Source organism: Lepisosteus oculatus, chromosome 3 (genome assembly GCF_040954835.1).
Source record: "Lepisosteus oculatus isolate fLepOcu1 chromosome 3, fLepOcu1.hap2, whole genome shotgun sequence".
NCBI classification, from domain to species: domain Eukaryota; kingdom Metazoa; phylum Chordata; class Actinopteri; order Semionotiformes; family Lepisosteidae; genus Lepisosteus; species Lepisosteus oculatus.
The window spans coordinates 6,907,481-6,921,345 of NC_090698.1; the positions used below are offsets into that span (position 1 = coordinate 6,907,481).

A 13,865-nucleotide genomic window follows, 5' to 3' on the forward strand; every position below is an offset into this window, starting at 1 on the left:
TGTTAATATAGTCATCCAAATATAAGCATAGAGATCCAAAAGATTGGGACGGCGATTCCACGAGCCCGGTCATAGAGACCGGGTGTCGAGCGAGCATGAGCAGTGGGTTCGAGACTACGAGAGCAGAGATACCGATTATCGAGTAGTAATAATAATAATAACGCACACAGCCAAGTTGAGCCTCTCGCAGCCAGTCTCATGTGGTCAATTTCGCATTTTTCAATTGACGACCGTGTTTGTTTTATTATTATCATTTTTGTTTGGGGGGGGGGGGGTTAATTTTTTGTGCGCAGTTCAATTTCCTATGTGCGCTGATTTCATAACCTGTGTACGCGCGCACACGCTCGCGGTTTAGTGGGGAACATCCACACGAAGTGCAGTGAAAACTGATAAAAACAAACAAACAGGAGGCTTTTCTGTACTCATACGTTTGAGGAACAAGTGGATCAGACACGGTCCGAACCGAAACCCTGTCTTCTCTCATGAGATGGCAGAAGGAGCAGATCCTTGGATCAATCAACAAGCTCCTGTAGACTGGCCACCCCTTCCTCTCATCTGCAGTGTTTCTTATGCTCCTAGGAGCAACAGACCATCACAAGAGAAGGACCCTCCCTGGGGACAGGGGTCCTTATCGCTGTGCCGGAGGCCCGCACGTCTGGTTTGAGTTCCCGGCCGGCTCTGAGTCGCCCGGCTGAACCCTTCACTGGCCCAGTTACAGGATGCATCTGAACCGTCCGACTGTCTTCGGCGCTTCATCCGCCTTGAAACTTGCCTTTTATCGTCTATGGTGTTTCGCAGGTCAAAATACGAAACCCCGGGGTTTCTAGGACAACAACAACAACAACAACAACAACAACAACAACAACAACAACTAACAACCTGCAATCAAGCAAGTTGTCGCTTCAATCAAGGCTCCAGTTAGGTCATTTAAAGGTCAGCAGAGCGGGCGCGCGAGCCGCCTGGGCCAGCCTGGAGCACCGCACGAAAATAAACTTCATCTTCTTAATAATCACGATATTCAAAAGCGATAAAACAGGCTTGGAGAAGCGGGGCTTTTTCTGTTGAATTGATCCGTCATTTCGGTTCCGGATCCCATCTGGTATTCTAACGTGCCTTTAATGTAACGTGATATTTAGTGTTGTTATTGCTATACTTCTTATTGTTCGCATTATTACTTTATTATTAATTACATTTTACATTAGCTACTGATACGAGAGCAATGCCATCGTATACAGGACAGTGTAAGCAAAAGCAGGTATAACAGATCGCAGTAGAAGCGCGTGCCGTTGTGCCAGTACAAAAAAGAACTGGACAACGGAAAAATACTATATCCGTGACGTGGGCCGTGATATACACACGAACTAGAGGACAACGTGGACACCCGGTAACAGTGATGGGTCCCGTCTTTCCAAATCAACAAGTCAGTTACATGGTGTCTCCACACTGAGAGGCAGGCTTTTCAATCCAGGGGCTAATTCAGGAATACTGGGCAGCGTGGAAATACGGGTCATTAAAAACCGGGGCAGATGATGAAGATAATGAGCACTATCACTGCGGACGCTTAACGGGAACTGCGGCGTTTCCCATTGAAAGTGAATTACAAGTCCGAAGAAGTCGTTCTGCATATCCCGTCAATAGACCTGGGACCCGGACCCCCCTCCCCACCAAATCTAGCCCCCCAGTTCCAGTTCCAATTCCTGAGACGTGGCAACACTCATCTTCCGACTCCCTTCCTCGCACGGGGGAGGTAACTCGGACACCCTCCTCCGCTATTCAAGAACTTTCCATTCAGGCAGCCGAAACATATTTTATAAAAGGAAAGTTTGTCCTACCCCCCCTTGTCGCCCCGCCCCCCCTCCTCCGGTCCTCTCTTACGACTGGGTGGCGGGCACATCAATCACCGGCCGGGCGCAGCTCATTGGCTGGCTCGTCCGAGGGGGCCGGAGCGGGTCTCGTGTGTCGGGATTTAGGTGCATTTTTTAGGCTCGGGCCAGTTTTCGCGAGACTTTGCGGGCGTCGGGTTAAAGGGAGAGTGAGTGGGGGACGTGTGCTGGAGCCAGAGAGAACAGGGTTAGGGAAGACGAGACAAAATTAGGGAAGGCAAGGGACTGACAGCGCAATGGAGCTGACTTCTGCTTTCCTCATCTGTGCGATCTGCCTCGGGATCTCGGACCATGTCGCGTCGGCGGACACGCAGGCGATCCCTCCAGGTAGCAGCGTGATCTCGGAATGAACAGTTTAGCGCACCGTCACAAGAGTACGCTATAAATTGCACCCGCATACTGGCATCTCAGTCCGCTCCGCTAATGCCGTGTAAACTTTAAAACACAAGGCCACTACAGCTGTGTTATTTCACGCCTTGTATGACTGCACTGTCTGCGTTTTACAGTAAGCTAGCTAGAAAAGGTGATTCTCTGGTAAAGAGATGACTCTTTTTGTGAAATGTACGTATTGCTAAGGCTGTTAACTTCGGTTGTATTTCACCATGGTACGCTTTTCGCCCAGAGTTCTCAATATCTGAGAAAATAAGGTCGGATCTCGGGCTGTCTGGATTCTTGGTCCCGAGAAGCTCAGTGCCATTAACAAACGGCTAATTCCTCCAATAAGACTGATTGATTAATTGATTGATCCGACCGCACAGCGCTATCTTCTTCCTATCCAATCACTGGAAAGTAATTGGTCTCTGAAAAGAAAAACAAACCGCTTTATACAAGCAGTGAACTGTTTGGGGAAACTGGGCGGAGGGGAGCACTAAAACCTATGATCCCAAGTTCCTACGCAGCAGTGAAGACGGACATCGAATCGATCGGCTGTTTTCCCAGACGGGTTGGAGAAATTTTGAAAACGTCTTAACGGCGGATTCGACACATCAACGCAGGGGCGCAGGCAAATGTCGTGAGCGGTTTCATTAACAGGTCGGCTCGCCGGAGGGAGTGAAAAGCACTGCGGTGTCAGCCTAAGGGTGCAGTACAAAGCGGCGATTGATTCACTGGTGCGACCCCACGGCTCCCCCACCCACCCGCGGGCTCGCAGCGCGGGGACACAGTCACGTATGAGAGAGATGACACTTTTTTAAGAATTTTTTTTTAAATCCTTTGACCGAGACCAAGCAGACAACGCACACAGCCGCAGTGGTTTAGAACCAAAAATCAGAATCGGGATTTCTAAGATCTCTCCCTTACAAAGGCGCTCTCCCCAGCCCCCAGCTGGGTTCATCTCCGGGTTTTCCCATGAGAACTGAGCGATATGGACCGTGGTTCCCGCTTTCTGACCGTTACTGTGGGGAGGAAAAATTTAAAAAGCAGAAATAAGGGCTCTCTCCCTGGGGCTGCTGGCCTCTTTCATCTGTAAATGAAAAAGAATTTGACCCATTGTGAGGACCGATAAAGTGCTTTTTACCAAAATAATACCCACTGAAAGGTAGATGGAGTTGGAGACAGTGTAGCAAGTTTTATACTCCAATATACAGCCTTAACCTGGCTGACACCCCACATTCTTAAAGTTTTTTCCTATCGGAATAAAGTTGATTTCACCCAGAACTTCTCACGATAAGTACACATTCTAACAAAATATTCAACTTTCGTCACTCTGAAACCTTCTCAACCGGGGGCCTGTCCTTGCTCGATCGGTGCGATGGTGGGGCCTGGATTTGCACAATGAAAATGAGTCCGAGCCTGACCGCCGGGTTTTGTCCGTGCCGTTTCCTTGGCCCGGTTCTGGAGCCGCGGAGCCGGAGCTCGGGGGATATTTGTGGTGAATCTTCGTGCAAACTGTGGGGAACAGCACGTGAGGATGTCAGAATTGCGTACGCTGACCGGTTTGGGTAAATCCGTGTGGCTCCTACCTGAGATCTCGGCACCTGGACTCTGGTACAGTGGCGAGTTTGGGTTGGTCTTGCTCAGTCTTGCCTGCCATCCCCCCATGCCCACGGGGGTGGGGCTGGGAGTGTTGACTCGCAGGGAGGGGGACGTCCTTCCAGAGAGCTGGAGAAGGAGATTGAGTATTCAGTCAGCCTGTGGTGTTCTGGTTCAATCACCTCATTGTACATGTGCCTTTTGGATGCCGTGTATTATGTGATTTGTATACTATAACAGTATGTACATTAGAATGCAGTGTATAAGTGCATCGTACTACATGCTTAACATCGGCTGCACTGTGATCTGTGTCCTCTAGAGAACCTGCTGGTGATCACAGCGGCCACCCAGGAGACGGACGGGTTCAAGCGCTTCATGCGGACGAGCAGGCAGTTTAACTACACCGTCAAGGTGAGGCCCTGCGCTGCCCAGCCCGTCCCTTGAAGACGGGGGTAGAGGGGTGGAGGGCAGTTTGTTCCCCAGGCTGGGTCAAGGGGCGATGGACTGAACGGGTGTCGGCGCCCTAAGCCGACGCAGACGGGAGGGAAAGCCAGTGTTGCGTTCAGACGGGGTGGTCTGCCTCTCTAGGGATGGGGTCTGGGACTGTGATCGGTTCTAGCTCGTGTCTCGCCGTCCTGCTCTTGGTGGTTAACCTTCCCCCTCTGCTCTGTCTCACCCGTAGGTGCTGGGGCTGGGGGAGGAGTGGCGGGGGGGAGACGTGTTGCGGACGGTCGGGGGGGGACAGAAGGTACGCTGGCTGAAGAAGGAGATCCAGAAATACGCCGACAGACCGGAGCTGGTCGTCATGTTTGTGGACAGGTCAGGCCATGCCGAATGTGTCTCTCTCCGTCTCTCTTTCTCCTGGAATGTCCAGTTTCTTCCCCTCCCTGTCCACATGCTCGTTCTCCTCTTTCTCTGTTCCCGTCTGCGGCTCTGGTAACCGAACCTGACACCGGTCCTACCTGCCCAGACAACAGCTGCCCCACTTCGGGTGAAAAGGCGTTTTGTCAGTGTAATGAGGCGCCGAGGTGTGGCCGAGAGCTCACGAGCAGGTCCCAGGCAGCGCTGAGGTGGGAAACGCCACGTCAAAGACAAAGGGGAAAAGAAAGAGATGAAAAATAAAGCCTGCAGTGCGCTTATGGCAAGGAACAGGGAAAGCACTGAAACAAGGAAGCCAACAATCTGGGACAGAAACTATGGGGTAGCTAACGCACAGCAGCTCAGCTAACGACAGGGCCCTGAGTGAAGGGTAAGGGAAGTTGGAAAGGAAAACGGAACTAATAATGAAATAAAGGATCGATTAGTTGCCTGCTGTGGAAGTCTGCCTGCTTGAGCGTGTTCTCACAGCGCTGGGAGGTGTGCTGTCCCGCGTGTGCGTGCAGGACAGATCACATGCGCCCACTCGGGCACGACAGTCCGACAACCGATAGCGCTGCTGTCTCCCTCCTGCAGGGAGACGGTCAATTCTGCTGGCCACCCACGCATCACCAGCCAGGCTGGCCAGAGTCCAGGCACTTCATCCAGTGTCCGCAGGGCCCCAGTGTGCACAGGCACCCCAGCGTGGGAAGATCCCCTAAGTTCCAGGGGAAGTTCCAGAGTACCCATGAGCCTCGGCGTGCCCCAGCGAGGAGAGAGGAGGGCGGCCCTGACTCTTCTCTCTCTCTCTCCTGCAGCTATGACGTGATCTTCGCCAGCGGGCCCCAGGAGCTGCTGTGGAAGTTCGGCAGAATGAATCACAAGGTGGTATTCTCTGCTGAAGGCTTCTGCTGGCCAGATCAGAAACTGGCTTCCAAATACCCTCCTGTCTACACTGGCAAGCGCTACCTGAACTCTGGGGGTAAGAGACCGTGCCTGGTGGAGCAGGTGGCACAGAACAGACAAGTGCAGTGTGAGACAATATAGTACAGGCGAGTGTAGAACTATGTGCCGCAACAGTCTGTTGTAGTATAGTAAAATGGTCCAGGATTGTGCACAATTTTTGTGGGAGGCGGAAGGGAATTTTTAAACGGGACAAAATTGTCGATTCTGAACTCTACAAAGGGTCATTTTATAATCGGGAGCTGGAAAAATCTCTCGCGCAATTAACCGGTGAGTGAGTGCATTGTCCAGTGGAGAAAAGCAGTCAGCTTGAGCCTGCTGATGCAGAATAGCTCTGAACAAAGTGTTATGTTTCTTATGTCCGTATGCGTGTCTCCCTTTCTGTCCCAGGCTTCATTGGCTACGCCCCGCAGCTCAACGGCATTATCCAGCAGTGGAAATACAAAGACAATGATGACGACCAGCTCTTCTACACCAGGATCTACCTGGACAAGGCGCAGCGGGTCAGTTGAGGATAGTGGGGGCACACAGCACCAAGTCGGGAGGGTGCAGTGAGTTTGGAGTTTGCACAGCACACATCTGACGCAGCATCAGTACACAGCCCAGGACCACCTCTCAACAGAATCGGCACGAACTGTAACAAACAGAGCGTCCTTTATTCACTGGGGATTGTTGTGGGCTATAATTGGGCTGACCTCCGCCTGTGCTTGGGCTCCTGATCCTTCTGCAGCAGGCAGATGGAAGGTCTGCAGCATTCATGGTAGACTATTGTTGCTTTTGCAGACAAGCTTTGAAGGAGGCCTAGTCGTCGGCTTTTGTCCGATTCTGTTCTCGGAAAGCTCTTTCTTCCCGGTGTCAGACCATGCCCAGTCACGAGGGTTTGACGGACATGAGTGTGTGTGTGCGCGCTGTGGAGGAGTTGGCAGTCACTGCGGTGCTGTTCTTGCAGGAGAAGTACAACATGACGTTGGATCACCGGTCGCGGATCTTCCAGAACCTGAACGGTGCCATAGGTGAGACACTGTCCTCCCTTCTCCCGTCTGCTCTGCTCTTTCTCCTTGTTATGTCCCTCTTCCTCAGTAACACTGTGACTGCGTCTCGGTCTCCGCCCTTACAGAGGAAGTGGTCCTGAAGTTTGAGAAGGGGCGCGTCCGAGCCCGGAATGTGGCCTACGACACTCTTCCCGTGGTCATCCATGGGAATGGGCCGACCAAGGTAAGCACGGCCCGGAGTCGGAGCCTGGAGGACATAGCTTTAGATTGGGTTACTGAACATGGCGTGCTGAGTCAGTGTACCGAGGTGGAGGCCAGCCCCGATTCACAGCCCAGGCCAGCTCTTTTATGCTGTCACTTTCTTAAAATGATCAAGACAGACGTGATCAGTCGTGAAGACCCAGATGTGCTCAGGAGTAGCTCAGGAGTAGGGAGTGTAATGTGCTCAGGAGTAGCTCAGGAGTAGGGAGTGTAATTAGTCTGGCAGTGTTGCACGCGGAAGTTTTAAAGTTTTAAGTCTTAGCTCTGCGTCGGTCTGTCTGCAGCTCCAGCTGAATTACCTGGGGAACTACGTGCCGACAGCCTGGACTCACGAGGCGGGCTGTGGGATCTGTGACGATGACTTGCTGGACCTCGGCGATCTGACGGTGAGTCTGTCCCCATTTCCTGCAGGCGCTCCGTAATGTGTGATATAAAAATCAGCCATCTATGTGAGCTTAGCTGTTCGGCCCACAAGGCCTGACTCTAGAAGATGCCTCACTGCTGAGTTTGTCTGTTGTGTTGTGGGCTTACATACATGGCTTTGCATAAGTGTTAACCATTTCAGATTTTCCATGAGGGAAACTGTGCCCAGACATAACATTATACTGTATTTTGTGATGTGTAGTGTCCAAATTGTGACCATTTGTGCTTTCTCTTTGGAGGACGAGGAGCTGCCCACGGTGCTGATTGGAGTATTCATTGAGCAGCCCACCCCCTTCCTCCCAGAATTCCTGGAGAGGCTGACCACCATGAACTACCCCACCGAGAAGCTGCGGCTCTTCATCCACAACAACGTCAGTACACGCCCACACAGCACCGTGGAACCACACGGCTACGTATCCCTGCATTGCCTGCGAGCTGTAGAAGTGTGCACATGACGCTCCCTGCTTCTCCCCCTCTCTCAGGAGGTGTACCACGAGCAGCACATCCAGCAGTTCTGGCAGAGGCACAAGGATCGGTTCCCAGATCTGCGGCTGGTGGGGCCGGAGGAGAATCTGCATCAGAGCAAGGCCCGAGGCATGGCACAGTGAGTCCCCAAACGCGTGCACGGTCTTTCCGTCATGGCGAAGACTTCCTGTTCTGTCTTTACTGTCCCTTTTAAAAGAAGGAGCGATTTGGGCTATGAATAAAAGGCCATCTCCAGCTCTGTCTGGAATTGCCGGTTTTTATTGGGACCTTGTTTCCTGATCACAAAGTTGACCATTATGCATATCCATGCCCACCGACTCACACTCTCTCTGCCTTTCTTTCGACTTTCAGGGACGAGTGTCGACAGGACCCCTCATGTGATTATTACTTCAGTATCGACTCCGATGTGGCGCTGATCAACCCGGACACCCTGCGCATCCTGATCGAGGAGAACAAGTGAGGGACTGCCTTTCTCAACACTTCTTTTGCTGTCTGGATCTCTCTTTCTGACAGTGTGCCGCCTGCTCTCTCTTTCTCTTGCAGGCCGGTGATCGCACCCATGCTCTCGCGTCATGGGAAGCTCTGGTCAAATTTCTGGGGAGCCCTGAGTCCCGAGGGGTTCTACGCCCGGTCAGAGGACTATATCGACATTGTTCAGGGCAAGCGCGTGTGAGTCTGGGGGGGAAAAGGCCATTACAAAACAACCACCATCCAAGCCTCCCCCTCTGATCGCTAGATAACGTGAGGGACCTGCTCTTATCACACTTCAGTCTTAATTGGCCACAGTTCTCCTTATTTCCTTGATCGCGCTAACTCGCTTGGACCCAGGATTTTCAAAGAAGCCCTGGTCAACTTGTTTAATCTTAATCTTCTTTGCAGATGCGGGCTCATCTGATAAAGTCTGGACATTTGCATGACTGGACTTGCAAGGCAGGAAAGTGTAATGTTAGGAATTTACCCTGAAGAGCTGGTGCTGGGAGAGTTGCATTCTCTGCGATGGGCCTGGGGTTTAGGGAGTCGGTAGGCAGGTTCGTCTGGGACCAGGAAAGGAACACTGTATTTACAGAGGGTGCTTATTTGAGATGGCGGGGGTGTCGGGAACACATTGCCAAGCCACGTTATTTGATTCGAACACTATGGGATCCTTCAAGTGACAGGTGGGTTAGGTTCTGGGATCAAAGGTCTAAACTTGAACTTGAACTTGAGTTAGTAAACTAAAGAGCTGGAACAAATAGACTACCCCTTGACTGCAATGCTTCAAATTTCCCTACGATAACAGGGTACTGGACCGACTGCTTGCAGACTGGTCTAGCATTACCCCTGGAGCATAGCCCTGTTAGGATGAAGTTGGAGACCCCCTCTTCTGCTTATAAAGGCAGTTGCAATGAGAGGGTGCAGTAATCCCCTTCCACACTTCCTCGCCCTTGTGCATCAGCGTCCTGCCACATCACCCGAGTTCGATCCCGTGTCAAGCCAGGCTGTAAAGGAGAGTCAAAGCTCGTCGTCAGCACTGATATTTGTGTTAAAGAGTCCCTCCCGTCCCTCTTCTTCCTTCTCCATCCCACTCCCTCTCTCGCGCTCTCCCCCTCGCAGCGGGGTGTGGAACGTACCCTACATCACCCAGGTCTACCTGATGAAGGGGGAGGTGCTGCAGAATCAGCTGGCCCAGGTCAACGTCTACTCCCAGGAAGGAATGGACACCGACATGGTCTTCTGCAGGAACGTCCGCGAGCAGGTCCGTCTGTCCTCCTCTCTGCGTGGTGCCGATTATAAAGCGAGTGTGTTAACCCCCACCTCCGGGCCGGGCAGACTGTTGATGGTAGAGTTGAGCCTATTTACCCCCACCTGTCTCTTGCAGGGGGTGTTCATGTTTGTGACCAACCGGGACGAGTTCGGCAGGCTTATCTCCACTAGCAACTACAACATCAGTCGACTGCACCCAGACATGTGGCAGATCTTTGACAACCCTGTGGTAAGTCACTTGCATGTCCACACCTGCAAGATCAGTCTGGCTTCACAACTGCCTGATCCATTCCATGTTTTTCCAGCTGCAGGGCGCTTGTGTAGCAACACTGGGGACTGCAGCTGTGCAAAGTTAGTTGTGCAAAGCCCCAGGAAAATGGAGAAAATATTTGTGTTTTTTTGCTTCAGTGTTACTGAAGGGTGTTATTCTTACTGGATTAAACTGCTTCTCCTTAGCAATCTGATTGGCATTCTTGCCAAATTAAACGTCAACTATGGTAAACAAAATTAGGAAGAGACCCAAAAAATAATGTAAAAGTATTATGACCAAATGAGAATATATATTGATATATTATGTCCAAGAAGAAAATGCATACACAGACGCGTACTCTCTGGAATATCACATGCATTGGCCCTGTTTCTTTCTTTAGGACTGGAAGGAGAAATATATCCATGAAAACTATTCCAAAATCTTTGAGGATGACGAGAACATCGTGGAGCAGGTGAGGAGATAGGAAAATGTGCCGGAGGAGGGAGAGAGGGGAAACCAGCTCACTTCAGTTCAATTTGTTGTCATATGCACAAGTGCAGTGAAATGCTTATGCGCACGTATGCTCCAATACAAAGACATTAAGGAAACGCCAAAAATATAAACACAGAGCAGCAGCAGCAACAAGTTAAATAACATACAACTTAATAAAAACCCATCAGTGTGTGCCGGTGGTAGGGGTAGAGTTCAGTAATCTGACAGCTAGCGGGAAGAAACTGCCTCTGAATCGGGAAGTTCGTGCCTTCGTGCTCCTGTAACGCTTCCCAGAGGGAAGGGGGGAGAAAAGTGAGAAACCAGGATGACTGGTATCCTAAGTGCTACTTCCAGCCTTCCTGAGACAGCGAGTTGTAAAAATGTCTGAAATAGAGGGGAGCTGTACTCCAATGGTGGACTGGGCTGACCTGATCACCCCCCCAACGCCTTCCGGTCAGCTGCCAGACCCCACTGTAATCCCACACGTGAGCCACTCTCATTAGCGCACCAGGAAAATGTGGTCAGGACAGCTGAAGGTGGACCAAATGTTTTCAACTGTCTGAGGGAGTAAAGGCGCTGTTGTGCCTCCTGTGTAGCCCCAGGTACATGGTGGGACCACTTTAAAGGTACCCAGGACACCTGGGGAACAGATTATTATTGAAGAGGGAGAGGATTCTTAGGGAGGCTGCGGGGCGGACAGGGAGAAGAGACGGGATGAAGTTGTTTAATTGACCACTCTGTCCATCGCTTTTTTCCCCCAGCCCTGTCCGGACGTGTACTGGTTCCCAGCCTTTTCCGACCGGATGTGTGATGAGCTGGTGGAGGAGATGGAGAATTTCGGGGGGTGGTCTGGAGGGAGGCACAAAGTAAGGACAGCTAGCCAGCAGATAGCTAGAGAGATGTGAAGCAGTGGGCTTATGTCCAGCTGCCATATTCGCCCGTCTGTCCATCCGTCTGCTTCTTTATCTGCTTGTGTTTTAAGAGTTTTTCTGCCAGCGTATGACATGCCTGTATAAGCTTCTCTGCTGGCCTACCCATGATCCTGCACCTCTGTCAATCTGAGCGCCTCTCCCTTTCAGGATGAGCGGTTGGCGGGGGGCTACGAGAACGTGCCCACGGTCGACATCCACATGAACCAGATCGGGTTCGAGAAGGAGTGGCTCAAGTTCCTGAAGGAGTACATCAGCCCCGTCACGGAGAAGCTGTACCCCGGCTATTACGCCAAGGTGAGACCGGGCACACCGAAGCACGGTTTCCTCCCCTTCAGGATCCACCAGTCCCAGTACAAGCTGCCAGTCTCCACCTGCCACTGAGTGGGCCACTGGCACTGCGAAAGCACGGAGAATAGGGGAATTTGAACTTGAAAAGCCGAGATCTTCTGCCTAAGCAAAACCTAGATAGATAGATACTTTATTGATCCCGCGAGGGAAATTGCAGTGCAACAGCAGCTTAACACAGAACGATCTTCGGTAGATCGTACCGAAGTGAATTCTCACAGTCCGACTCCCTCCCTGTCCCCTCTTCTCCCTCTGTCTCAGGCCCAGGCTGTGATGAATTTTGTGGTGCGCTACCGGCCAGACGAGCAGCCCTCCCTGCGACCTCACCATGACTCCTCCACCTTCACCATCAACATTGCCCTCAACCGCAAGGGCATTGACTTCCAGGTACGACAAGTGGGCAAAGGACAGGCTGGCTGGATACAGAGCAGTTTTGGGCACCGCCAGCTGCAACGTGGCACACATTAAATAGATAACACGTTCGAGTCGGGAGCTGCGTCAGCCAAGGAACGAGTGAAGACTTATTCCATGCTGAAAAGAGAAGAGACGAGACGCTTTGGCTGTGGAGCCTTCTTGAGGTCAGAGGCTTCTTCTCCTGGAGAGGCTCCACAACCGAAACGTTGGGGTTTCTTTTCTCTTTTCAGCCTGGAATAAACCTGTACTTGTTCCTTTAATAGACCAGGTGTGACTGCCCCGGCTGCCGCATACTGACCGTGCTCTGCTGACGTTCTGGCGTTTTTGACCCGCGTTGTTCTGTGTGGCAGGGTGGCGGCTGCCGATTCCTGCGCTACAACTGCAGCGTGGATACCCCCAGGAAGGGCTGGTCCTTCATGCACCCCGGCAGGCTGACTCACTACCACGAGGGGCTGCCCGTCACGCAGGGCACGCGCTACATCATGGTGTCCTTCGTCGACCCCTAGGGCCCGGCCGGAGGCCCACCCCATTGTGGTTCTGATGCGGACTCGCCTTGGATTGTGGGAAATCTGCTTCTGTCGCCGACCAGTTAAGCCAGAAGGAGCCAGACTGGCACATGTTGGAAAGCAGTTTCATGACGTTCTCACCTCCCTTTCTTTTACGTTTTATAGAAAGTGGTGCAGGTTCACACCGGATGTTATGGGTTGGCCGCCATTGTGGCTCCAAGATACAATCTGGTGGGGAATTGCAGGAGCCAAAATGGTGGCAAAACTATGACCAGTTTTTATGTTCTTTGGTGCAGTTGTTCCATTTCTCTTTGGCGTATCATGCAGTGTTTTTAAGTTATTGAAACTGACATCATTCCATCTCCAACACCGGCTAGTGAATAGCAAATTGCAGATTCTACAGAGCCACAATGGGAGCGTATGGGAATCCGTATCATAGCCTCCCTCTACTGTACTAACTTGACAATCAGTACTGGAGAGCTCAAGAGAGCTCTGTGCCTCACCCAGTGTGGAACATGAGCTCTGACCGGAGTATGCAGTTGTTATGGTGACAGAATTAACACTTTTTTTAAGGACTGATGCTTTTAAAGTTACAAGCACACTCAAGAACACACAACCGCTCTTGAAATAAAAGGAAAAAAAATATATTTCTTGACAGTTTCAGGTTTGGCATCATCCCTGCTTGTTTACATGTTACCCAATGGTCTATAGCTTTAGGTAATGTCCCTGTGAATTTAATGGCCTTTATGACCCCCACAGAGTGTAAAATCCGATTACCCAGACACCTGGGAGGGACACAGAGCTGTGAAGAACATTAGACAGTGTGCAATTGTGTTTTAAATATGCAACCAAATAAAATTTCAGATTTTTTTTCTTTTTTTTTTTTGCTGGAAACCAAAACTTGATTCCCCAGCAAGGAGCTCGATATAAGGAAAATACTTGTGGTTTAATTTAAGTGTAGGTATTAATTTCTTATGTTTCTAAATTATTATTTTTTTGCTCATTTGAAGACGTCGTGCCTGTCTTTGTATTCTTTCTACACCTCCGATACAAGGCTTTGTACAAAGCGCGTTAACTTATTTTTGTAAGGATTGGAAAATGTGCGAGTTTTGTGAATTAAAATACCTTTGTAAACAAAGCGTTGTCTTTCACTGGGGTGGAGGAGGGAGAGGCTAAAGTGCCACACTACTGGGAAGGATTTCAGAATACAGACCGGATCGTTAGAGACAGTTATTACACAGTCAGGCTGCGCTAGTTTCCCAGCACTGGTTCTCCCCAGTGCTGGGCAATGATCCCGTCTCATTTTTATATTTATATTTGGAAAAGGGACGTTTATATATAAATAGTAA

At 50.9% G+C, this 13,865-nt stretch overlaps 1 protein-coding gene and 1 long non-coding RNA gene across 2 annotated transcripts; one reads left to right on the forward strand and one right to left on the reverse strand.

The window, feature by feature from the left end:
* Positions 1–322: 322 nt before the first annotated feature.
* On the reverse strand, positions 323–4,011 carry LOC107076604 (uncharacterized). Its single transcript, XR_011186597.1, has 3 exons — positions 3,845–4,011; positions 3,596–3,770; positions 323–823 (listed from the first exon to the last, which is right to left on the reverse strand). It is a non-coding gene; the product is annotated as an uncharacterized lncRNA (long non-coding RNA).
* On the forward strand, positions 1,948–13,654 carry plod3 (procollagen-lysine, 2-oxoglutarate 5-dioxygenase 3). Its single transcript, XM_006627449.3, has 19 exons — positions 1,948–2,210; positions 4,174–4,265; positions 4,537–4,673; positions 5,528–5,691; positions 6,063–6,175; positions 6,622–6,685; positions 6,790–6,887; positions 7,210–7,311; positions 7,588–7,719; positions 7,831–7,952; positions 8,186–8,290; positions 8,378–8,503; positions 9,428–9,569; positions 9,693–9,806; positions 10,228–10,299; positions 11,081–11,185; positions 11,399–11,545; positions 11,858–11,983; positions 12,361–13,654. The coding sequence occupies exons 1-19, from the start codon at positions 2,120–2,122 to the stop codon at positions 12,514–12,516; spliced, it is 2,208 nt and encodes a 735-aa protein (XP_006627512.3). The 5' UTR covers positions 1,948–2,119; the 3' UTR covers positions 12,517–13,654.
* Positions 13,655–13,865: the final 211 nt, after the last annotated feature.

Coding starts and splice junctions, on each gene's coding strand:
- plod3 (XM_006627449.3), top strand. CDS start 2,120: ATGGAGCTGACTTCTGCTTTCCTCATCTGTGCGATCTGCCTCGGGATC. Junction 4,674..5,527: donor GTCGTCATGTTTGTGGACAG/GTCAGGCCATGC, acceptor TCTCTCCTGCAG/CTATGACGTGATCTTCGCCA. Junction 6,686..6,789: donor GAACCTGAACGGTGCCATAG/GTGAGACACTGT, acceptor CCGCCCTTACAG/AGGAAGTGGTCCTGAAGTTT.